The sequence below is a fragment of the Melopsittacus undulatus genome, chromosome 6, assembly GCF_012275295.1.
Source record: "Melopsittacus undulatus isolate bMelUnd1 chromosome 6, bMelUnd1.mat.Z, whole genome shotgun sequence".
Classification (NCBI taxonomy): domain Eukaryota; kingdom Metazoa; phylum Chordata; class Aves; order Psittaciformes; family Psittaculidae; genus Melopsittacus; species Melopsittacus undulatus.
Window position 1 is genome coordinate 64,195,274 of NC_047532.1, and position 24,675 is coordinate 64,219,948.

At 55.7% G+C, this 24,675-nt stretch overlaps 1 protein-coding gene across 1 annotated transcript; it reads left to right on the forward strand.

Moving 5' to 3' along the window:
- The first annotated feature begins 825 nt into the window (after positions 1 to 825).
- On the forward strand, positions 826 to 24,631 carry LOC117436263 (flocculation protein FLO11-like). The gene is made up of 9 exons (XM_034063805.1): positions 826 to 900; positions 1,054 to 1,182; positions 2,759 to 3,190; positions 3,595 to 3,708; positions 12,433 to 12,561; positions 13,493 to 13,783; positions 14,141 to 14,572; positions 14,977 to 15,139; positions 24,618 to 24,631. Exons 1-9 carry the CDS (start codon positions 826 to 828, stop codon positions 24,629 to 24,631), a joined length of 1,779 nt encoding a protein of 592 aa, XP_033919696.1.
- The last annotated feature ends 44 nt before the right edge of the window (positions 24,632 to 24,675 follow it).

Consider the following 24,675-nt stretch of genomic DNA (forward strand, 5'->3'; position numbering starts at 1 on the left):
ATGAGGTTCAACAAGGCAAAATCCTGGGTCCTGAATTTGGTTGGGAGCATCCTGGCCTGTATCAGCACCGGTGTGGCCAGCAGGACTAGAGCAGTGATTGCCCCCCTGGACTGGGCCGCCCCTCCAGCCCTGTGTCTGGAGAAGAGAAGGCTCAAAAGGGACCTTATTGTTCTCTACAGCTACCTGAGAGGAGGCTGGAGCCAGGAGGTGCCTGGTCTCCTCTCCCAAGGAGCAAGGACTAAACCAAGAAGAAATGGCCCCAAGCTGCACAAGGGGAGGTTTTGACTGGAGATTAGGAGATCACTTCAGGTGTAGTCAGGCATTGGAGCAGGCTGTTGGGGGCAGTGCTGGAGTCGCCATTCCTGGAAATGTACACATGCTGTGTAGACGAGGCCCTCAGTGCCATGGGTCAGTGGTGGCCTTGGCAGTGCTGGGGAACATTTGGCCTTGATGATCTGAAAGGTCTTTTCCAACCTGGTTGACTCAATGACTGCCTGCAGCAGCCCTGCTGTGCCCAGTGGCCATTGACACAATGGCACCAACATCACAAAGCCTCGCTGGTCGCTGTGGAGATGCCCGTCACCAGTTGGGACTCGGTGGAATCAGTCACGGGCATGGGCATCTCCATGGCAACTGCCAGGGCTTTGTGGTGTAGGGAGGGTTCCGCATGGCCAGAGGCCATTGTGATGGGGGGTGACACGTTGGTGACCGTGGGGTACATAAGGAGCGAGAGCCCTGGAGTACCTCAGTCCAGAGGAGCGGCCTCCCTCAGGAGGCAGCAATCCCCTGGAAGCCCACGGCAGTTCAGCGTCCAGGACGTGGAAGATGCCCGTGGGTAAAGAGGCAAATGCCCGTTCCCAGCCCGCTGAGGGCAGGCCAAGCAAGCAGAGAAGGCACCAGGTGAGGACCAGGGCAGGAGGGAGAGGCCGGTGGTGGGACGGGGCTGCTCGGAGTTGCCTCGGTGACAGGGCCAGGCTTGCCCACAGTGCACGGGCCCCTGTGCCAAGGCAGCCACCTCCATCACACACCTTTTCCTCCTCCTCCTGCCTGCAGGTGGCTCACAGGCAGCCTGAGGAAGCGCCGCAGGGCAGCCCGAGCCAGGCGTCGTCCCACCATGGGATCACGCTGCCACGGGTGCCCTACCTGGAGAGGTTTCAGCCTGTCGCCATCCAGCAGGCACAGGTAGGGAGCCGCAGGGAGATGGGGCCAAACGTCTTCCAGACCCCGGGAGATGCTGACGGGCGGGCAGGAGGTGCAGGAGGGAGCAAGCTGAGCCCCGCATGCTGTGCCCCACAGCCTGCCCGGGCGTGCCGGGGGTGCTCTGGGCAGTGGGCGTGGGCTGCGGGCGGCCAGCCCTCTCCCCAGCCGGCTCTGAGCCCTGCCCTGGGGCTGGCAGGGGAGCACAACTGCCTGAGCTCAGCCAGCTGGGATGTGGGCACAAGGGACACTGTCACACAGCCTCTCTGCTCCGCTTCTTTTGCAGATGGGCAGCCTGGGGCACCGAGTGGTGCTGCCCAGCCCCAGCGGGTTGAGACAGGAGCAGAAGCTCCGTCTGCCACCATTGATCACAATGGCACCGCGGCCGCCCCCTCGCTCAGAGAGAGCAGTCGGCAGCTGCCGCAGGCTGTCATCTGTAACACCAGCAGCCTCTGCAGCTTCTGGCAGTGTGAGGAACTCGGCTGTTGGCAGCACAAGCAGCAACCAACAGCAGCTTCTCAAAACTGCTGCCCAGCTCCACCGTGTGCCCAGTTACGGCAGCAGAGGTGCACGGCCAGAGACCTGTCAGCCTGCCCTGCACAGGTCCAAAGCCTCTGCTCCCACAGCTGAGAGCTCAGGCAGCATGAGCACAGTGCTGCAGAGGTGCAGCACCGGGAGCCAGCGACGTCACCAGCAGCCAGTGGCATGGCAGGAGCCAGCACAAAGCAGGGCTGCAGGGACACAAGCAAGAACAGACACTGTCCGTGCAGCCAGCAGCAGCAAGGGCCCAGCCACTCAACCCATACTCAGAAGCACTAGGCGAGCAGCAGAGCACCTGACAGCAATTCCAGCGGAACGTATCACTAGGTGCATCAACACCAAGTTCCTCAGTGTGCACTACAGGCCTGTTGCACAGCGCTTGCCCTCTCCGCCCAGCAAGATCAAGCCTTCGGAGCAGCCGAAGAGGATCTGCCTGGTCAGAGCTCCTGAGAAAGAGGAGCACCAGGCACGTCTCACTCCCATGCCACCGGCGTGGGCTTCTAATAACGCTGTCCAGAAGGAAGCAGCACCACAGAGACAGAGACATGGGCCTGCCCTGCAGAACATCAAAGTCCCGGATGCACTTGTGCAGGTCACAAACATTCGAAAAGATGAAGCTGCTGCACCTGCCTGTGGCTATGGTCCAGAGAACCAACAAGAAGCAGGTGGAACAGCAAGAAATAAGCCAGAAACTGCATGTGGAGACGGCAGAGTTGTCACATGCAGCACTTAAGGAAAATGAGTTTCCTGTGGCTGCAGAGACTCGGGGAGAGGCAGCTGGCGACCTGCAGAGTGTGTCTCCTGTCCTGGCCACTGCCACAGACACCGAGCTGGCAGCTCTCCTCTGGCTGGAGCTGCTGAGGGAGAGCAGCACCGTGCACCTCTCACTTCTGTGGAACAAGAGCAGAGGGAGGCACCGGCACCACCTTCCCATGGCTTTGATAAGGAGGAGGCAGAAGAAGAGGAGCGCAGAAAGTCGTTGGCCCTGCTCAGCCCCACTGCCTTGGAGTTTGTTATGCAGGAAACAGCCAGGTGCTCTGTGATGGACGTTGTGCACAAGGCTGCGGCTGCCATCCGGGCAAGAGCTGAGCAGGAAAAGGAGCAGGAGGATGTGGCCCAAAGCCACGTGGATGTGTCAGTGGCACCAGTGACGCCAGTAACACTTGAGGACATCGAGACTCCTATGGCTGTAGAGCCTCAGGCAGAGCCCAGCTCAGCCCCTTTCACCAAAGCTGCAGATGAGGCTGGAGAAGTCATGGTTTCTCCCGTGCCTGGAGATTATCAACAGGAGGCCGGCAGAGCTGTTGTCTCCCCAGCACAACATGAGGAGGAAGTTCTGGCTGCAGTGACGATGATCCCTGGGGCAGAGTCTGGGATATCTCACCTTGCACCTGGAGCAGATGATGAAGGAGAAGCAGCAGCTTCACCTTTGAGTCAGGGCTCGCAGCCCCAGGTGAGTGACACCCCGGTGACTGGCATTGGGGATCCCAAGGTGCTGGAGGCAACCCCAGATCCCAAAGTGCGTGTGTCAGGGGCATTGCTCGTGTTCCCTGTGCCTTCCAGCTGACATTCCCTCCTTCCCCTGCCTGTGTTCTTGCTCTCCCATCCGGCACCCCTCCTCTGGAGGAAAGGCACTGAAGGAGAGCAGCCCGTGAGGGACCTCCCCAGTGAGCAGCCACCAGCAGCAACCCCAGAGCCCAGGTGACGGCCAATGCACCACCCAGGCCTGGCGCTGGACACAGGTCTGCAGGGGAGAAAGCAGCCCACGGCACAGCACCCACACAGCTACCTGCAGCCCTGAGAGAGACACATCTAGGGAGAGCTGTCATCTCCTGATGTTCTGCTGTATGTTTACAGGAGGAGCCAGCGGCCTTCCCTGAGGAGAACGATGAGGAGGCCAAGCAGGAATTGGAATGTGTTAGTGACAAAGAGCTGTCTCAAGGGGAAGCCCTCACCATGTACAACATCTGCGTCAGCCCTCTGGTGCCAGAGCTCTTCCAGGACGCCCGAGAAGACATCCGTCTGGAATCCAGCATCCACAGCAATTTGGGCACAAATGCGACATCAGAGGCAGCTGGAGACCTGCAGAGTGTGTCTCCTGTCCTGGCCACTGCCACAGACACCGAGCTGGCAGCTCCTCCTCTGGCTGGAGCTGCTGAGGGAGAGCAGCACCGTGCACCTCTCACTTCTCTGGAACAAGAGCAGAGGGAGGCACCGGCACCACCTTCCCATGGCTTTGACAAGGAGGAGGCAGAAGAAGAGGAGCGGAGAAAGTCATTGGCCCTGCTCAGCCCCACTGCCTTGGAGTTGGTTATGCAGGAAACAGCCAGGTGCTTTGTGATGGACATTGTGCATAAGGCTGTGGCTGCCATCCAGGCAAGAGCTGAGCAGGAAAAGGAGCAGGAGGATGTGGCCCAAAGCCACGTGGATGTTTCAATGGCACCAGTGATGCCAGTAACACTGGAGAACATCGAGACTCCTATGGCTGTAGAGCCTCAGGCAGAGCCCAGCTCAGCCCCTTTCGCCCCTGCAGCAGATGAGGCTGGAGAAGACATTGTGTCGCCCATGTCTGCCAAGCAGAAAGTAGCCAGGAGAGCCATTATACCTCAGAGAGAAGACAAGCAGGAAGATGCAGCTGCATTGAAAGAGATCCCTGGGGCAGACGGTCAGAAACCCCACCTTGCCGCAGGGGGAGATGCACAGACAACATCTGTAGCACAAGAGCAGGAGGAGGCAACGGCACCACCTTCCCATGGCTTTGACAAGGAGGAGGTAGAAGAGGAGGAGCGGAGAAAGTCATTGGCCCTGTTCAGCCCCACTGTCTTGGAGTTGGTTATGCAGGAAACAGCCAGGTTCTTTGTGATGGACATTGTGCGTAAGGCTGTGGCTGCCATCCGGGCAAGAGCTGAGCAGGAAAAGGAGCTGGAGGATGTGGCCCAAAGCCACGTGGATGTGTCAAGGGCACCGGTGATGCCAGTAACACTGGAGAACATCGAGACTCCTATGGCTGTAGAGCCTCAGGCAGAGCCCAGCTCAGCCCCTTTCGCCCCTGCAGCAGATGAGGCTGGAGAAGATATTGTGTCGCCCATGTCTGCCAACCAGAAAGTAGCCAGGAGAGCCGTTATACCTCTGAGAGAAGACAAGCAGGAAGATGCAGCTGCATTGACAGAGATGCCTGGGGCAGACGGTCAGAAACCCCACCTTGTCGAAGGGACAGATGCACAGACAACATCTGTAGCACAAGAGCAGGAGGAGGCAACGGCACCACCTTCCCATGGCTTTGATAAGGAGGAGGTAGAAGAGGAGGAGCGGAGAAAGTCATTGGCCCTGCTCAGCCCCACTGCCTTGGAGTTGGTTATGCAGGAAACAGCCAGGTGCTTTGTGATGGACATTGTGCATAAGGCTGTGGCTGCCATCCGGGCAAGAGCCGAGCAGGAAAAGGAGCAGGAGGATGTGGCCCAAAGCCACGTGGATGTTTCAATGGCACCAGTGATGCCAGTAACACTGGAGAACATCGAGACTCCTATGGCTGTAGAGCCTCAGGCAGAGCCCAGCTCAGCCCCTTTCGCCCCTGCAGCAGATGAGGCTGGAGAAGACATTGTGTCACCCATGTCTGCCAAGCAGAAAGTAGCCAGGAGAGCCATTATACCTCAGAGAGAAGACAAGCAGGAAGATGCAGCTGAATTGACAGAGATCCCTGGGGCAGACAGTCAGAAACCCCACCTTGTCGAAGGGACAGATGCACAGACAACATCTGTAGCACAAGAGCAGGAGGAGGCAACGGCACCACCTTCCCATGGCTTTGATAAGGAGGAGGTAGAAGAGGAGGAGCGGAGAAAGTCATTGGCCCTGCTCAGCCCCACTGCCTTGGAGTTGGTTATGCAGGAAACAGCCAGGTGCTTTGTGATGGACATTGTGCATAAGGCTGTGGCTGCCATCCGGGCAAGAGCCGAGCAGGAAAAGGAACAGGAGGATGTGGCCCAAAGCCACGTGGATGTTTCAATGGCACCAGTGATGCCAGTAACACTGGAGAACATCGAGACTCCTATGGGTGTAGAGCTTCAGGCAGAGCCCAGCTCAGCCCCTTTCACCCCTGCAGCAGATGAGGCTGGAGAAGACATGGTTTCGCCCATGTCTGCCAACCAGAAATTAGCCAGGAGAGCCATTATACCTCTGAGAGAAGACAAGCAGGAAGATGCAGCTGCATTGACAGAGATGCCTGGGGCAGACGGTCAGAAACCCCACCTTGTCGAAGGGACAGATGCACAGACAACATCTGTAGCACAAGAGCAGGAGGAGGCAACGGCACCACCTTCCCATGGCTTTGATAAGGAGGAGGTAGAAGAGGAGGAGCGGAGAAAGTCATTGGCCCTGCTCAGCCCCACTGCCTTGGAGTTGGTTATGCAGGAAACAGCCAGGTGCTTTGTGATGGACATTGTGCATAAGGCTGTGGCTGCCATCCGGGCAAGAGCTGAGCAGGAAAAGGAGCAGGAGGATGTGGCCCAAAGCCACGTGGATGTTTCAATGGCACCAGTGATGCCAGTAACACTGGAGAACATCGAGACTCCTATGGCTGTAGAGCCTCAGGCAAAGCCCAGCTCAGCCCCTTTCGCCCCTGCAGCAGATGAGGCTGGAGAAGACATTGTGTCGCCCATGTCTGCCAAGCAGAAAGTAGCCAGGAGAGCCATTATACCTCAGAGAGAAGACAAGCAGGAAGATGCAGCTGAATTGACAGAGATCCCTGGGGCAGACGGTCAGAAACCCCACCTTGTCGAAGGGACAGATGCACAGACAACATCTGTAGCACAAGAGCAGGAGGAGGCAACGGCACCACCTTCCCATGGCTTTGACAAGGAGGAGGTAGAAGAAGAGGAGCGGAGAAAGTCATTGGCCCTGCTCAGCCCCACTGCCTTGGAGTTGGTTATGCAGGAAACAGCCAGGTGCTTTGTGATGGACATTGTGCATAAGGCTGTGGCTGCCATCCGGGCAAGAGCTGAGCAGGAAAAGGAGCAGGAGGATGTGGCCCAAAGCCACGTGGATGTTTCAATGGCACCAGTGATGCCAGTAACACTGGAGAACATCGAGACTCCTATGGCTGTAGAGCCTCAGGCAGAGCCCAGCTCAGCCCCTTTCGCCCCTGCAGCAGATGAGGCTGGAGAAGACATTTTGTCACCCATGTCTGCCAAGCAGAAAGTAGCCAGGAGAGCCATTATACCTCAGAGAGAAGACAAGCAGGAAGATGCAGCTGAATTGACAGAGATCCCTGGGGCAGACGGTCAGAAACCCCACCTTGTCGAAGGGACAGATGCACAGACAACATCTGTAGCACAAGAGCAGGAGGAGGCAACGGCACCACCTTCCCATGGCTTTGACAAGGAGGAGGTAGAAGAAGAGGAGCGGAGAAAGTCATTGGCCCTGCTCAGCCCCACTGCCTTGGAGTTGGTTATGCAGGAAACAGCCAGGTGCTTTGTGATGGACATTGTGCATAAGGCTGTGGCTGCCATCCGGGCAAGAGCTGAGCAGGAAAAGGAGCAGGAGGATGTGGCCCAAAGCCACGTGGATGTTTCAATGGCACCAGTGATACCAGTAACACTGGAGAACATCGAGACTCCTATGGGTGTAGAGCCTCAGGCAGAGCCCAGCTCAGCCCCTTTCGCCCCTGCAGCAGATGAGGCTGGAGAAGACATTGTGTCGCCCATGTCTGCCAAGCAGAAAGTAGCCAGGAGAGCCATTATACCTCAGAGAGAAGACAAGCAGGAAGATGCAGCTGAATTGACAGAGATCCCTGGGGCAGACGGTCAGAAACCCCACCTTGTCGAAGGGACAGATGCACAGACAACATCTGTAGCACAAGAGCAGGAGGAGGCAACGGCACCACCTTCCCATGGCTTTGATAAGGAGGAGGTAGAAGAAGAGGAGCGGAGAAAGTCATTGGCCCTGCTCAGCCCCACTGCCTTGGAGTTGGTTATGCAGGAAACAGCCAGGTGCTTTGTGATGGACGTTGTGCATAAGGCTGTGGCTACCATCCGGGCAAGAGCTGAGCAGGAAAAGGAGCAGGAGGATGTGGCCCAAAGTGAAACAGAGGCACGGAGAAAGTTATCTGCCCTGCTCAGCCCTAAAGCCAGTAAGATGACACAACCCAAAAGAGACAGGAATTTCGTGAGAGGCGTCCTGCACAAGCCTTTGTCTGTTGTCTGCGAAATGGACGAGCAGCCAACACCAGCACAGGCCCAGAGTGAGGCACCAACACAGGCCAGGAGCCTGGGCACAGATAGACAGGGACCAGGACAGGCCTTTACACAAGGACTAGTACCACCACACGCCCAGAGACAGGCCCCACAAAGGGTCTCAGTTGTCGACAGAGCTCTGCAGGTTGTATTCAGGCGCAAAGTGAGGAAAGCACCTGAAGAGCATCAGGGAGAGGCCAGCAGAACCTTTGCCTCCCCGCGATTCTACAGGGATGAACAGGCAGTGCGTGCAGCAGCTCAGGACACCGAGGAGGAGCCAACTACATCATTTATTCCAGTGGCACCCAGGCCGCGCTGGTGGCACCGGTTGCGCCAGTCTGAGAATGCCAGGGCCTCCCCTACCTGGGAGACAATTGAAAGCCAACAGGGGAAAACCCCCAAGAAAATGCAAAAGTGGCAGCTGCAGTCACGACGTAACCTGCCACCCGTTGATGCCCATTCCACCACCTATGCTTGGGGAACCGCCAACCCAAAAGAAGGATTGCATGACACCAGAGATAAACACGTCCGAGGGCAACAACTATCCTTCTTCAGAAGGGCACTGAAGCCTCTGCGCAGGGCTTTCCACAGATCCTGCATCAGCCCACAAGCGGAGGAATAATGCCCCACTGTCAGCTCCAGGCCCGAGGGAGCTGCGCTGAGAACGTCGTGCTGCAGCCTGCGCTCGCTGTGGACACTTCTCGGGCCAATAAACCAGATCCCTATCTCCCCAGTTCTTGCCTCTGTCTGCTCCAGCTTTTCCCTTGTGTCAGTAGCAGAGAAAGCTGCGGAGCGACCTCTTTCCTTGCAGCACTTCCCAGCTGCTGAGCTTGCAGTCCTGCTGGCTCTTGGCAGCACATGTTGGCCAAGTAGGAAAAGCTCATCCCGATGGGATGAAACAGTGTGTGATGCAGTGGCTCCCACGTCAGCTGGCTTTTGAAGCCCGGTGCCTGCTGCAGCCCGGTGACTGGAATGACAGGGGTGTAGAAGGGTTGGGAGGAATAAGGAGCAAGGCTTAGAATTGCTAAGGCCAGAGATAAGGGACGAGAGACTGTGATTCTCCTGCTCCTCCTGCACACGCAAGCTCTGAAGCAATGCAGGGAGAAGCTGGCGATGTTTCCAGAAGCAGAACTGTAAATGGACAGCAGATGGGTGACTCCACGCAATCCCCCCGTCCCCATCCTACAGCTTCTGACCAACCGAACAGGGGGGCTCTTGCAGCTGCCCTGAGCCATGCCCTCGTGTCCCCAGGGCTGCAGCAGAGGAATGACAGGGAGGTGGCCCTGAGGCTGCAGAGGTACTTGTGCAGGAATGTGCACACTGCTCTTGGCTTGTGTTTGGGATTGGAAAATCACCGTGCACTCCTGGCCACCCTGTGAGCAGCTGGCACACAAAGCTCCACAGTGCAACTCAGCCCACACGTCATTCTCATACCCATGGCAGCAGCGGTGCTTTCCAGGTTAGGAACATGGGGCAAGCAGCAGAGCACCTGCCAGCAATGCCGGCAGCGAGCATCAATTCCTGCATCAACAGCAAGTTCCTCAGTGTGCACTACAGGCCTCTTGCAGGCTGACTCCTTGTCCTGGGTTCAGCAGTAGCAGTCATTTTTTCTCCTTCTTGGTAGCTGGTGCAGTGCTGTGGTTTGACTTTCGGGCTGAGAACGGTTGCTGATAGCAAGTATGTTTTGAGTTACTGCTCAAATGTTTGGTTTGTCCAAGGCCTTTCCTGAGCTCATGCTCTGCCAGGGAGGAGGGGAGGCCAGGAGGAAGGAGAGACAGGACACCTGACCCAGGCTAGCCAAAGGGGTATTCCATACCATAGCACGTCATACCCAGGATGTAACTGGGAGTTACCTGGCAGGGCTGGAGCTCTGGGGGGATGGAGGAGGTATCGGTTGGTGCTCGGTCGGGCAGGGTGGGATGAGTTATGGGTTGGTGGCTGGTGAGGTGTTGTATTCTCTTCACTTGTTATTGGCTTTATCATTATTGTTTGTAGTAGCAGTAGTGATTTGTGTTATACCTTAGTTATTAAACCGTTCTTATCTCAACCCATGGGGGCTACCTTCTTTGGATTCCCCTTTCTAACACTCCGGGAGTTGGGGGAGCAAGGGAGGGAGTGAGTTAACAAGCTGCGTGGCTGGTTTTAAACCACGACACTCCTGTGACACCAGCAGCCTCTGCTGTGCGCCCCTGCATGGAGGAACCTTGAGCTGCTCCCAGCCCATCACCCCTTTGCTCCATCACCTGCTCTCCATCAGAGCTGGCTTTTTAATTCGTGTTGTGCATTTTCTGCAGTGGGATGTGCTGGGGGAAGTGATGGTCCTGTCCCAGTTCCTCCTATTGCAAAAGTAGGCATCAGCTTGTGCTGTGGTTTTTGGGAGAGGGGAACCTTGCCCGGAGAGGAATCATTCCACTTCCCAAAGAAGCCACACTCTGGTTTCCACTAACACTTTCCAGAGTGGCAGGAAGAAACCTGCCTCCAGGGTGCAGCAGATGCAGAGCATGAGCAGACCCACTCTGAAAAATGCTCCTTATTGGGTGGGTTGGTTGGAGCTCTCCAAAGGGCTCTGGAGGTTTCTGGGAAGTGAGTCTCGAAAACTTCTCGGGTTGTGCTCACTCTCTGTGACCACAACAAACTCAGGCTGAGAGTAAGGACAAGGGTGTGATCCCCTAAGGATGGAAAACCACACTGTGGCTAGTTGGAAATCAGAGCTCTCAGTTGTCTTGTGCAGCCAGGTCACAGGTAACTTCTCCTGGAGATAAGCTGGCCAGGGTAGCTCCTGGAATTTGGAGTAGAGCACAAGCCCAGACCTTCCCAGCACTGCCAGTGCCAGCACTGCAGTGCTGGGAAGTCACCAATGGGGTCTGAGTGAATGGATCTGCACCCAGGCAATGCCTTGGATGGAGATGTCTCTTCTCCTTGCAGGTAGAGAGCTTGAAGAGCTGTCACCTTGCTGCCTTCTGCTGATGGTGGGTGCTGCCTGCAGGGCGCCAGATGACCGATGCTGTCCAGCCTCTTCTGGGCTCACCTCTGAATTGCTCAAAGTCTAAACCCCACAAATAGTTTTGTGTAAAACCCCAGACTGGGCTGTTCCTCTGCTGTCCTGTCCTGCTCCTCCCCTGGCACCGAGCACCTCCCTGGCAGGGCTGGATGTGGCTGATGTACTCCAGAGCTCCTGACCTCGCCTGCCTTCCTCCAGAAGCCATGTGGGCTGAGTGCTTGTGGGTGAGTTGATGGTTCTGGAAGGAAGCACCATCCCCACTGGTCGCACACCTGGTCCCGGGAGTGCCAGTGTGTGCCCTCTCAGTAAGACTGCGCACAACACCAAGTTGAGTGGGAGTGTTGATGTGCCGTAGGGCAGGCAGCTCTGCAGAGGGATATGGACAGGCTGGATCAATGGGCCGTGGCCAGTGGTATGAGGTTCAACAAGGCAAAATCCTGGGTCCTGAATTTGGTTGGGAGCATCCTGGCCTGTATCAGCACCGGTGTGGCCAGCAGGACTAGAGCAGTGATTGCCCCCCTGGACTGGGCCGCCCCTCCAGCCCTGTGTCTGGAGAAGAGAAGGCTCAAAAGGGACCTTATTGTTCTCTACAGCTACCTGAGAGGAGGCTGGAGCCAGGAGGTGCCTGGTCTCCTCTCCCAAGGAGCAAGGACTAAACCAAGAAGAAATGGCCCCAAGCTGCACAAGGGGAGGTTTTGACTGGAGATTAGGAGATCACTTCAGGTGTAGTCAGGCATTGGAGCAGGCTGTTGGGGGCAGTGCTGGAGTCGCCATTCCTGGAAATGTACACATGCTGTGTAGACGAGGCCCTCAGTGCCATGGGTCAGTGGTGGCCTTGGCAGTGCTGGGGAACATTTGGCCTTGATGATCTGAAAGGTCTTTTCCAACCTGGTTGACTCAATGACTGCCTGCAGCAGCCCTGCTGTGCCCAGTGGCCATTGACACAATGGCACCAACATCACAAAGCCTCGCTGGTCGCTGTGGAGATGCCCGTCACCAGTTGGGACTCGGTGGAATCAGTCACGGGCATGGGCATCTCCATGGCAACTGCCAGGGCTTTGTGGTGTAGGGAGGGTTCCGCATGGCCAGAGGCCATTGTGATGGGGGGTGACACGTTGGTGACCGTGGGGTACATAAGGAGCGAGAGCCCTGGAGTACCTCAGTCCAGAGGAGCGGCCTCCCTCAGGAGGCAGCAATCCCCTGGAAGCCCACGGCAGTTCAGCGTCCAGGACGTGGAAGATGCCCGTGGGTAAAGAGGCAAACGCCCGTTCCCAGCCCGCTGAGGGCAGGCCAAGCAAGCAGAGAAGGCACCAGGTGAGGACCAGGGCAGGAGGGAGAGGCCGGTGGTGGGACGGGGCTGCTCGGAGTTGCCTCGGTGACAGGGCCAGGCTTGCCCACAGTGCACGGGCCCCTGTGCCAAGGCAGCCACCTCCATCACACACCTTTTCCTCCTCCTCCTGCCTGCAGGTGGCTCACAGGCAGCCTGAGGAAGCGCCGCAGGGCAGCCCGAGCCAGGCGTCGTCCCACCATGGGATCACGCTGCCACGGGTGCCCTACCTGGAGAGGTTTCAGCCTGTCGCCATCCAGCAGGCACAGGTAGGGAGCCGCAGGGAGATGGGGCCAAACGTCTTCCAGACCCCGGGAGATGCTGACGGGCGGGCAGGAGGTGCAGGAGGGAGCAAGCTGAGCCCCGCATGCTGTGCCCCACAGCCTGCCCGGGCGTGCCGGGGGTGCTCTGGGCAGTGGGCGTGGGCTGCGGGCGGCCAGCCCTCTCCCCAGCCGGCTCTGAGCCCTGCCCTGGGGCTGGCAGGGGAGCACAACTGCCTGAGCTCAGCCAGCTGGGATGTGGGCACAAGGGACACTGTCACACAGCCTCTCTGCTCCGCTTCTTTTGCAGATGGGCAGCCTGGGGCACCGAGTGGTGCTGCCCAGCCCCAGCGGGTTGAGACAGGAGCAGAAGCTCCGTCTGCCACCATTGATCACAATGGCACCGCGGCCGCCCCCTCGCTCAGAGAGAGCAGTCGGCAGCTGCCGCAGGCTGTCATCTGTAACACCAGCAGCCTCTGCAGCTTCTGGCAGTGTGAGGAACTCGGCTGTTGGCAGCACAAGCAGCAACCAACAGCAGCTTCTCAAAACTGCTGCCCAGCTCCACCGTGTGCCCAGTTACGGCAGCAGAGGTGCACGGCCAGAGACCTGTCAGCCTGCCCTGCACAGGTCCAAAGCCTCTGCTCCCACAGCTGAGAGCTCAGGCAGCATGAGCACAGTGCTGCAGAGGTGCAGCACCGGGAGCCAGCGACGTCACCAGCAGCCAGTGGCATGGCAGGAGCCAGCACAAAGCAGGGCTGCAGGGACACAAGCAAGAACAGACACTGTCCGTGCAGCCAGCAGCAGCAAGGGCCCAGCCACTCAACCCATACTCAGAAGCACTAGGCGAGCAGCAGAGCACCTGACAGCAATTCCAGCGGAACGTATCACTAGGTGCATCAACACCAAGTTCCTCAGTGTGCACTACAGGCCTGTTGCACAGCGCTTGCCCTCTCCGCCCAGCAAGATCAAGCCTTCGGAGCAGCCGAAGAGGATCTGCCTGGTCAGAGCTCCTGAGAAAGAGGAGCACCAGGCACGTCTCACTCCCATGCCACCGGCGTGGGCTTCTAATAACGCTGTCCAGAAGGAAGCAGCACCACAGAGACAGAGACATGGGCCTGCCCTGCAGAACATCAAAGTCCCGGATGCACTTGTGCAGGTCACAACAACATTCGAAAAGATGAAGCTGCTGCACCTGCCTGTGGCTATGGTCCAGAGAACCAACAAGAAGCAGGTGGAACAGCAAGAAATAAGCCAGAAACTGCATGTGGAGACGGCAGAGTTGTCACATGCAGCACTTAAGGAAAATGAGTTTCCTGTGGCTGCAGAGACTCGGGGAGAGGCAGCTGGCGACCTGCAGAGTGTGTCTCCTGTCCTGGCCACTGCCACAGACACCGAGCTGGCAGCTCCTCCTCTGGCTGGAGCTGCTGAGGGAGAGCAGCACCGTGCACCTCTCACTTCTGTGGAACAAGAGCAGAGGGAGGCACCGGCACCACCTTCCCATGGCTTTGATAAGGAGGAGGCAGAAGAAGAGGAGCGCAGAAAGTCGTTGGCCCTGCTCAGCCCCACTGCCTTGGAGTTTGTTATGCAGGAAACAGCCAGGTGCTCTGTGATGGACGTTGTGCACAAGGCTGCGGCTGCCATCCGGGCAAGAGCTGAGCAGGAAAAGGAGCAGGAGGATGTGGCCCAAAGCCACGTGGATGTGTCAGTGGCACCAGTGACGCCAGTAACACTTGAGGACATCGAGACTCCTATGGCTGTAGAGCCTCAGGCAGAGCCCAGCTCAGCCCCTTTCACCAAAGCTGCAGATGAGGCTGGAGAAGTCATGGTTTCTCCCGTGCCTGGAGATTATCAACAGGAGGCCGGCAGAGCTGTTGTCTCCCCAGCACAACATGAGGAGGAAGTTCTGGCTGCAGTGACGATGATCCCTGGGGCAGAGTCTGGGATATCTCACCTTGCACCTGGAGCAGATGATGAAGGAGAAGCAGCAGCTTCACCTTTGAGTCAGGGCTCGCAGCCCCAGGTGAGTGACACCCCGGTGACTGGCATTGGGGATCCCAAGGTGCTGGAGGCAACCCCAGATCCCAAAGTGCGTGTGTCAGGGGCATTGCTCGTGTTCCCTGTGCCTTCCAGCTGACATTCCCTCCTTCCCCTGCCTGTGTTCTTGCTCTCCCATCCGGCACCCCTCCTCTGGAGGAAAGGCACTGAAGGAGAGCAGCCCGTGAGGGACCTCCCCAGTGAGCAGCCACCAGCAGCAACCCCAGAGCCCAGGTGACGGCCAATGCACCACCCAGGCCTGGCGCTGGACACAGGTCTGCAGGGGAGAAAGCAGCCCACGGCACAGCACCCACACAGCTACCTGCAGCCCTGAGAGAGACACATCTAGGGAGAGCTGTCATCTCCTGATGTTCTGCTGTATGTTTACAGGAGGAGCCAGCGGCCTTCCCTGAGGAGAACGATGAGGAGGCCAAGCAGGAATTGGAATGTGTTAGTGACAAAGAGCTGTCTCAAGGGGAAGCCCTCACCATGTACAACATCTGCGTCAGCCCTCTGGTGCCAGAGCTCTTCCAGGACGCCCGAGAAGACATCCGTCTGGAATCCAGCATCCACAGCAATTTGGGCACAAATGCGACATCAGAGGCAGCTGGAGACCTGCAGAGTGTGTCTCCTGTCCTGGCCACTGCCACAGACACCGAGCTGGCAGCTCCTCCTCTGGCTGGAGCTGCTGAGGGAGAGCAGCACCGTGCACCTCTCACTTCTCTGGAACAAGAGCAGAGGGAGGCACCGGCACCACCTTCCCATGGCTTTGACAAGGAGGAGGCAGAAGAAGAGGAGCGGAGAAAGTCATTGGCCCTGCTCAGCCCCACTGCCTTGGAGTTGGTTATGCAGGAAACAGCCAGGTGCTTTGTGATGGACATTGTGCATAAGGCTGTGGCTGCCATCCAGGCAAGAGCTGAGCAGGAAAAGGAGCAGGAGGATGTGGCCCAAAGCCACGTGGATGTTTCAATGGCACCAGTGATGCCAGTAACACTGGAGAACATCGAGACTCCTATGGCTGTAGAGCCTCAGGCAGAGCCCAGCTCAGCCCCTTTCGCCCCTGCAGCAGATGAGGCTGGAGAAGACATTGTGTCGCCCATGTCTGCCAAGCAGAAAGTAGCCAGGAGAGCCATTATACCTCAGAGAGAAGACAAGCAGGAAGATGCAGCTGCATTGAAAGAGATCCCTGGGGCAGACGGTCAGAAACCCCACCTTGCCGCAGGGGGAGATGCACAGACAACATCTGTAGCACAAGAGCAGGAGGAGGCAACGGCACCACCTTCCCATGGCTTTGACAAGGAGGAGGTAGAAGAGGAGGAGCGGAGAAAGTCATTGGCCCTGCTCAGCCCCACTGTCTTGGAGTTGGTTATGCAGGAAACAGCCAGGTTCTTTGTGATGGACATTGTGCGTAAGGCTGTGGCTGCCATCCGGGCAAGAGCTGAGCAGGAAAAGGAGCTGGAGGATGTGGCCCAAAGCCACGTGGATGTGTCAAGGGCACCGGTGATGCCAGTAACACTGGAGAACATCGAGACTCCTATGGCTGTAGAGCCTCAGGCAGAGCCCAGCTCAGCCCCTTTCGCCCCTGCAGCAGATGAGGCTGGAGAAGATATTGTGTCGCCCATGTCTGCCAAGCAGAAAGTAGCCAGGAGAGCCGTTATACCTCTGAGAGAAGACAAGCAGGAAGATGCAGCTGCATTGACAGAGATGCCTGGGGCAGACGGTCAGAAACCCCACCTTGTCGAAGGGACAGATGCACAGACAACATCTGTAGCACAAGAGCAGGAGGAGGCAACGGCACCACCTTCCCATGGCTTTGATAAGGAGGAGGTAGAAGAGGAGGAGCGGAGAAAGTCATTGGCCCTGCTCAGCCCCACTGCCTTGGAGTTGGTTATGCAGGAAACAGCCAGGTGCTTTGTGATGGACATTGTGCATAAGGCTGTGGCTGCCATCCGGGCAAGAGCCGAGCAGGAAAAGGAGCAGGAGGATGTGGCCCAAAGCCACGTGGATGTTTCAATGGCACCAGTGATGCCAGTAACACTGGAGAACATCGAGACTCCTATGGCTGTAGAGCCTCAGGCAGAGCCCAGCTCAGCCCCTTTCGCCCCTGCAGCAGATGAGGCTGGAGAAGACATTGTGTCACCCATGTCTGCCAAGCAGAAAGTAGCCAGGAGAGCCATTATACCTCAGAGAGAAGACAAGCAGGAAGATGCAGCTGCATTGAAAGAGATCCCTGGGGCAGACAGTCAGAAACCCCACCTTGTCGAAGGGACAGATGCACAGACAACATCTGTAGCACAAGAGCAGGAGGAGGCAACGGCACCACCTTCCCATGGCTTTGACAAGGAGGAGGTAGAAGAAGAGGAGCGGAGAAAGTCATTGGCCCTGCTCAGCCCCACTGCCTTGGAGTTGGTTATGCAGGAAACAGCCAGGTGCTTTGTGATGGACATTGTGCATAAGGCTGTGGCTGCCATCCGGGCAAGAGCTGAGCAGGAAAAGGAGCAGGAGGATGTGGCCCAAAGCCACGTGGATGTTTCAATGGCACCAGTGATGCCAGTTACACTGGAGAACATCGAGACTCCTATGGCTGTAGAGCCTCAGGCAAAGCCCAGCTCAGCCCCTTTCGCCCCTGCAGCAGATGAGGCTGGAGAAGACATTGTGTCGCCCATGTCTGCCAAGCAGAAAGTAGCCAGGAGAGCCATTATACCTCAGAGAGAAGACAAGCAGGAAGATGCAGCTGAATTGACAGAGATCCCTGGGGCAGACGGTCAGAAACCCCACCTTGTCGAAGGGACAGATGCACAGACAACATCTGTAGCACAAGAGCAGGAGGAGGCAACGGCACCACCTTCCCATGGCTTTGACAAGGAGGAGGTAGAAGAAGAGGAGCGGAGAAAGTCATTGGCCCTGCTCAGCCCCACTGCCTTGGAGTTGGTTATGCAGGAAACAGCCAGGTGCTTTGTGATGGACATTGTGCATAAGGCTGTGGCTGCCATCCGGGCAAGAGCTGAGCAGGAAAAGGAGCAGGAGGATGTGGCCCAAAGCCACGTGGATGTTTCAATGGCACCAGTGATGCCAGTTACACTGGAGAACATCGAGACTCCTATGGCTGTAGAGCCTCAGGCAGAGCCCAGCTCAGCCCCTTTCGCCCCTGCAGCAGATGAGGCTGGAGAAGACATTTTGTCACCCATGTCTGCCAAGCAGAAAGTAGCCAGGAGAGCCATTATACCTCAGAGAGAAGACAAGCAGGAAGATGCAGCTGAATTGACAGAGATCCCTGGGGCAGACGGTCAGAAACCCCACCTTGTCGAAGGGACAGATGCACAGACAACATCTGTAGCACAAGAGCAGGAGGAGGCAACGGCACCACCTTCCCATGGCTTTGACAAGGAGGAGGTAGAAGAAGAGGAGCGGAGAAAGTCATTGGCCCTGCTCAGCCCCACTGCCTTGGAGTTGGTTATGCAGGAAACAGCCAGGTGCTTTGTGATGGACATTGTGCATAAGGCTGTGGCTGCCATCCGGGCAAGAGCTGAGCAGGAAAAGGAGCAGGAGGATGTGGCCCAAAGCCACGTGGATGTTTCAATGGCACCAGTGATACCAGTAACACTGGAGAACATCGAGACTCCTATGGGTGTAGAGCCTCAGGCAGAGCCCAGCTCAGCCCCTTTCGCCCCTGCAGCAGATGAGGCTGGAGAAGACATTGTGTCGCCCATGTCTGCCAAGCAGAAAGTAGCCAGGAGAGCCATTATACCTCAGAGAGAAGACAAGCAGGAAGATGCAGCTGAATTGACAGAGATCCCTGGGGCAGACGGTCAGAAACCCCACCTTGTCGAAGGGACAGATGCACAGACAACATCTGTAGCACAAGAGCAGGAGGAGGCAACGGCACCACCTTCCCATGGCTTTGACAAGGAGGAGGTAGAAGAAGAGGAGCGGAGAAAGTCATTGGCCCTGCTCAGCCCCACTGCCTTGGAGTTGGTTATGCAGGAAACAGCCAGGTGCTTTGTGATGGACGTTGTGCATAAGGCTGTGGCTACCATCCGGGCAAGAGCTGAGCAGGAAAAGGAGCAGGAGGATGTGGCCCAAAGTGAAACAGAGGCACGGAGAAAGTTATCTGCCCTGCTCAGCCCTAAAGCCAGTAAGATGACACAACCCAAAAGAGACAGGAATTTCGTGAGAGGCGTCCTGCACAAGCCTTTGCCTGTTATCTGCGAAATGGACGAGCAGCCAACACCAGCACAGGCCCAGAGTGAGGCACCAACACAGGCCAGGAGCCTGGGCACAGATAGACAGGGACCAGGACAGGCCTTTACACAAGGACTAGTACCACCACACGCCCAGAGACAGGCCCCACAAAGGGTCTCAGTTGTCGACAGAGCTCTGCAGGTTGTATTCAGGCGCAAAGTGAGGAAAGCACCTGAAGAGCATCAGGGAGAGGCCAGCAGAACCTTTGCCTCCCCGCGATTCTACAGGGATGAACAGGCAGTGCGTGCAGCAGCTCAGGACACCGAGGAGGAGCCAACTACATCATTTATTCCAGTGGCACCCAGGCCGCGCTGGTGGCACCGGTTGCGCCAGTCTGAGAATGCCAGGGCCTCCCCTACCTGGGAGACAATTGAAAGCCAACAGGGGAAAACCCCCAAGAAAATGCAAAAGTGGCAGCTGCAGTCACGACGTAACCTGCCACCCGTTGATGCCCATTCCACCACCTATGCTTGGGGAACCGCCAACCCAAAAGAAGGATTGCATGACACCAGAGATAAACACGTCCGAGGGCAACAACTATCCTTCTTCAGAAGGGCACTGAAGCCTCTGCGCAGGGCTTTCCACAGATCCTGCATCAGCCCACAAGCGGAGGAATAATGCCCCACTGTCAGCTCCAGGCCCGAGGGAGCTGCGCTGAGAACGTCGTGCTGCAGCCTGCGCTCGCTGTGGACACTTCTCGGGCCAATAAACCAGATCCCTATCTCCCCAGTTCTTGCCTCTGTCTGCTCCAGCTTTTCCCTTGTGTCAGTAGCAGAGAAAGCTGCGGAGCGACCTCTTTCCTTGCAGCACTTCCCAGCTGCTGAGCTTGCAGTCCTGCTGGCTCTTGGCAGCACATGTTGGCCAAGTAGGAAAAGCTCATCCCGATGGGATGAAACAGTGTGTGATGCAGTGGCTCCCACGTCAGCTGGCTTTTGAAGCCCGGTGCCTGCTGCAGCCCAGTGACTGGAATGACAGGGGTGTAGAAGGGTTGGGAGGAATAAGGAGCAAGGCTTAGAATTGCTAAGGCCAGAGATAAGGGACGAGAGACTGTGATTCTCCTGCTCCTCCTGCACACGCAAGCTCTGAAGCAATGCAGGGAGAAGCTGGCGATGTTTCCAGAAGCAGAACTGTAAATGGACAGCAGATGGGTGACTCCACGCAATCCCCCCGTCCCCATCCTACAGCTTCTGACCAACCGAACAGGGGGGCTCTTGCAGCTGCCCTGAGCCATGGCCTCGTGTCCCCAGGGCTGCAGCAGAGGAATGACAGGGAGGTGGCCCTGAGGCTGCAGAGGTACTTGTGCAGGAATGTGCACACTGCTCTTGGCTTGTGTTTGGGATTGGAAAATCACCGTGCACTCCTGGCCACCCTGTGAGCAGCTGGCACACAAAGCTCCACAGTGCAACTCAGCCCACACGTCATTCTCATACCCATGGCAGCAGCGGTGCTTTCCAGGTTAGGAACATGGGGCAAGCAGCAGAGCACCTGCCAGCAATGCCGGCAGCGAGCATCAATTCCTGCATCAACAGCAAGTTCCTCAGTGTGCACTACAGGCCTCTTGCAGGCTGACTCCTTGTCCTGGGTTCAGCAGTAGCAGTCATTTTTTCTCCTTCTTGGTAGCTGGTGCAGTGCTGTGGTTTGACTTTCGGGCTGAGAACGGTTGCTGATAGCAAGTATGTTTTGAGTTACTGCTCAAATGTTTGGTTTGTCCAAGGCCTTTCCTGAGCTCATGCTCTGCCAGGGAGGAGGGGAGGCCAGGAGGAAGGAGAGACAGGACACCTGACCCAGGCTAGCCAAAGGGGTATTCCATACCATAGCACGTCATACCCAGGATGTAACTGGGAGTTACCTGGCAGGGCTGGAGCTCTGGGGGGATGGAGGAGGTATCGGTTGGTGCTCGGTCGGGCAGGGTGGGATGAGTTATGGGTTGGTGGCTGGTGAGGTGTTGTATTCTCTTCACTTGTTATTGGCTTTATCATTATTGTTTGTAGTAGCAGTAGTGATTTGTGTTATACCTTAGTTATTAAACCGTTCTTATCTCAACCCATGGGGGCTACCTTCTTTGGATTCCCCTTTCTAACACTCCGGGAGTTGGGGGAGCAAGGGAGGGAGTGAGTTAACAAGCTGCGTGGCTGGTTTTAAACCACGACACTCCTGTGACACCAGCAGCCTCTGCTGTGCGCCCCTGCATGGAGGAACCTTGAGCTGCTCCCAGCCCATCACCCCTTTGCTCCATCACCTGCTCTCCATCAGAGCTGGCTTTTTAATTCGTGTTGTGCATTTTCTGCAGTGGGATGTGCTGGGGGAAGTGATGGTCCTGTCCCAGTTCCTCCTATTGCAAAAGTAGGCATCAGCTTGTGCTGTGGTTTTTGGGAGAGGGGAACCTTGCCCGGAGAGGAATCATTCCACTTCCCAAAGAAGCCACACTCTGGTTTCCACTAACACTTTCCAGAGTGGCAGGAAGAAACCTGCCTCCAGGGTGCAGCAGATGCAGAGCATGAGCAGACCCACTCTGAAAAATGCTCCTTATTGGGTGGGTTGGTTGGAGCTCTCCAAAGGGCTCTGGAGGTTTCTGGGAAGTGAGTCTCGAAAACTTCTCGGGTTGTGCTCACTCTCTGTGACCACAACAAACTCAGGCTGAGAGTAAGGACAAGGGTGTGATCCCCTAAGGATGGAAAACCACACTGTGGCTAGTTGGAAATCAGAGCTCTCAGTTGTCTTGTGCAGCCAGGTCACAGGTAACTTCTCCTGGAGATAAGCTGGCCAGGGTAGCTCCTGGAATTTGGAGTAGAGCACAAGCCCAGACCTTCCCAGCACTGCCAGTGCCAGCACTGCAGTGCTGGGAAGTCACCAATGGGGTCTGAGTGAATGGATCTGCACCCAGGCAATGCCTTGGATGGAGATGTCTCTTCTCCTTGCAGGTAGAGAGCTTGAAGAGCTGTCACCTTGCTGCCTTCTGCTGATGGTGGGTGCTGCCTGCAGGGCGCCAGATGACCGATGCTGTCCAGCCTCTTCTGGGCTCACCTCTGAATTGCTCAAAGTCTAAACCCCACAAATAGTTTTGTGTAAAACCCCAGACTGGGCTGTTCCTCTGCTGTCCTGTCCTGCTCCTCCCCTGGCACCGAGCACCTCCCTGGCAGGGCTGGATGTGGCTGATGTACTCCAGAGCTCCTGACCTCGCCTGCCTTCCTCCAGAAGCCATGTGGGCTGAGTGCTTGTGGGTGAGTTGATGGTTCTGGAAGGAAGCACCATCCCCACTGGTCGCACACCTGGTCCCGGGAGTGCCAGTGTGTGCTGCAGTGCAGCCCTGCCTCCCCAGGGCTTGGGCCCCTCACCTTGGCCTCCCATATTGCTGCCGTATGCTGTGCCTGGGACTTGCTAGGGTGGATCAGGGGCTGGGACCACGGGCATTCTACTCAGTTTGGTCTTTGGACGGAGGGAGAAGGGCAGGATTTTGATGTCATGTGGCTGGGGAGTCCGGGAGATGTGTGAAGGTGGCAAGGGATGGAGCAACAAAGTTGTTTCAGAAAACAAAACTCCCCATGTGGGTGCTTTAGAACAGCAATGTGCCTGGAGGGGAGATGAAGGGATGTTCTGCAGCCTCAGCTCTTCTTCACCGGAAGGGATGGAGTATTTTAATTTGTAGAACTCATTAAGAACTCACCAACAAAGTTTAAGTTGACAAGCAGGTATTCTTCATTGCAGCACTAGGAGACACAGGGGAGATCTCCTCCTAATGTGCCCAATCCGAGCATCAAATAGACCATGATTATATTGTTGCTCTATCTACACACATATCCATTACATTTCAGGTAAACATCATACATATTCAGTAGTTTTCCAAGAACCATGTTGCATAATTCCCAGCCATTTTCACATGTGAAGGAGATAAATGCTTATGCCAACTTAATCGGCTCAGAAACGCTGCTGACATAGGTGAATGACTTTATAGATTCGTAGAATCATAGAATAGTTAGAGTTGGAAAGGACCTGAAGAGGTCCTTAAGAGATTCAGGTTAGACATTAGCTAGAAGTTCTTCCTTGTGAGGCGCTGGCACAGGGTGCCCGGAGAAGCTGTGGCTGCCCCATCCACTGCCCCATGCAGTGTTCAAGGCCAGGTTGGACACAGGGGCTTGGAGCAACCTGCCCTAGCAGAAGATGTCCCTGCTCATGGCAAGGGCTTGGAACTGGAGGAGCTTTAAGGTTCCTCGCATCCCAAACTGGGCTGAGATTCAATGATTCTGGAATCAATATCTTGTTGAGGAGAGGATGCCCTTGAAGGGAGGATTGAAAGGGAACTCCCAGGCTTTTCCCTCCAGTCCTACATGCTGTCCCTTGCCCAGTCCTCTGCCATTCTCTGACTTCTATTCCCTACCGTTGGAGTGTTCTGTCTCCTTTAGAACTTCTTTAAGCCAGTGTTGGCTTTCAGTCACTCACAGCTACTGTGGCTCAACAGAGGCATAGTGGCCCACTGTGTACAGCATCAAGTGAAGTGCTTTAATGACACTTCCTGATACTGATCTTTATGAATCCCTTAATCCTCCTCAGAGAGCTCCTGGGCCTTGCTTTCCTTATTAACCAAGGTATTCCTTCTCAACTCCATGAAGCTGTTTTACAGCAACAGCCATTTCTCCTTTTGGCTTTCTTTATATCATTTTGGGATCTCTGATCCAAATCATGCATAAGGATATTTTTACTGCTACCCTAACGGGGGATAGCACAATGTCTGCTTCTCTGATTTCATTCTCAGAAATGACTGAATAATTGGTGTTGAAATTGCCCAAGAGCTTCAACACCTGCCAGGAGAAATCTGAGACTGAATGGTTCAAGTGAGGCAAAGACATAAATACCAGGTCCTGCAGTGCAAATTGTTAGCAAACCTGACGAGCAGTTTGAACATAATAGGTGGCATTGTGTTCCGTCCCTGGGTGTTTCAGTTCAGGATATTCCAAGTAACACAGCTCCCTGGGGAGAACACTGCCTGCTGGCTAAGTTGTTCTACATGACCAAGATCATTTCAGATTCATTAATGACAATTATATTTAGCTGCACCTTCCCTAACTGGGCAGAAAATGTTTGCTTTTAGGTTGACTTTCTCAGTTGCTGTGTCCTGATATTAAAGTATTTGGTCTCTGTTCCTTGTCTGAGCCAGAAGGAGATACAGATAAGGGTGGTCATCTCACTGAACCAGTCCAGCAAAGAGCTGTCATGTTCTCTTTTAAGACCTTTCTTTCCCAACCCACATTCCCACCCCAGTTTTAACCGGGGAAGTTTCTTGGTGAAAAAGTAGAGCCATAAGTGCAGGCAACACCAGGATTCATTCTCTGTGAACAAACACCGCAAACAACTCATAAGAAATAACAAGAACCTTCTGATTAAAGCAGAAGCTTGGAGTCAAGAAGCTTTTGTTTAGGACCTGCTTTATTCTATAGAATCTGAGTGACTGTGAAAAACAAAGAATCAAACCCAGAGCAAAATGCTTCTGTGTTGTCACTGCTCAAGTATTTCTGTTGCTGCTGCTGATAAACGTGTCTGAAAAAATCTCCTAAAACTACAGGGAGTCTTGACAATGTACATGTCGATCCCCCTTCCTATGCTTGCCCCACCATAACAGCCCAAGCAGGTTGTATTGTTACTGTCTTACTTCACAATTAAATCACCCTGAGTTCCTGAGTACTCCAGGATTGCAAAGGTTTCTTTCTTTTTGTCTTGACAAGAAACATTACATACTTGAAAGAGCAGCAAAGGCTCATAGGTGAATGTGGACCCTTCTCATGCTAATCTTGCAGGAAAGTGGCTGTAGCCGGACACAGGACTTGGATGAAGCATAATCTAAAATCGGCATTG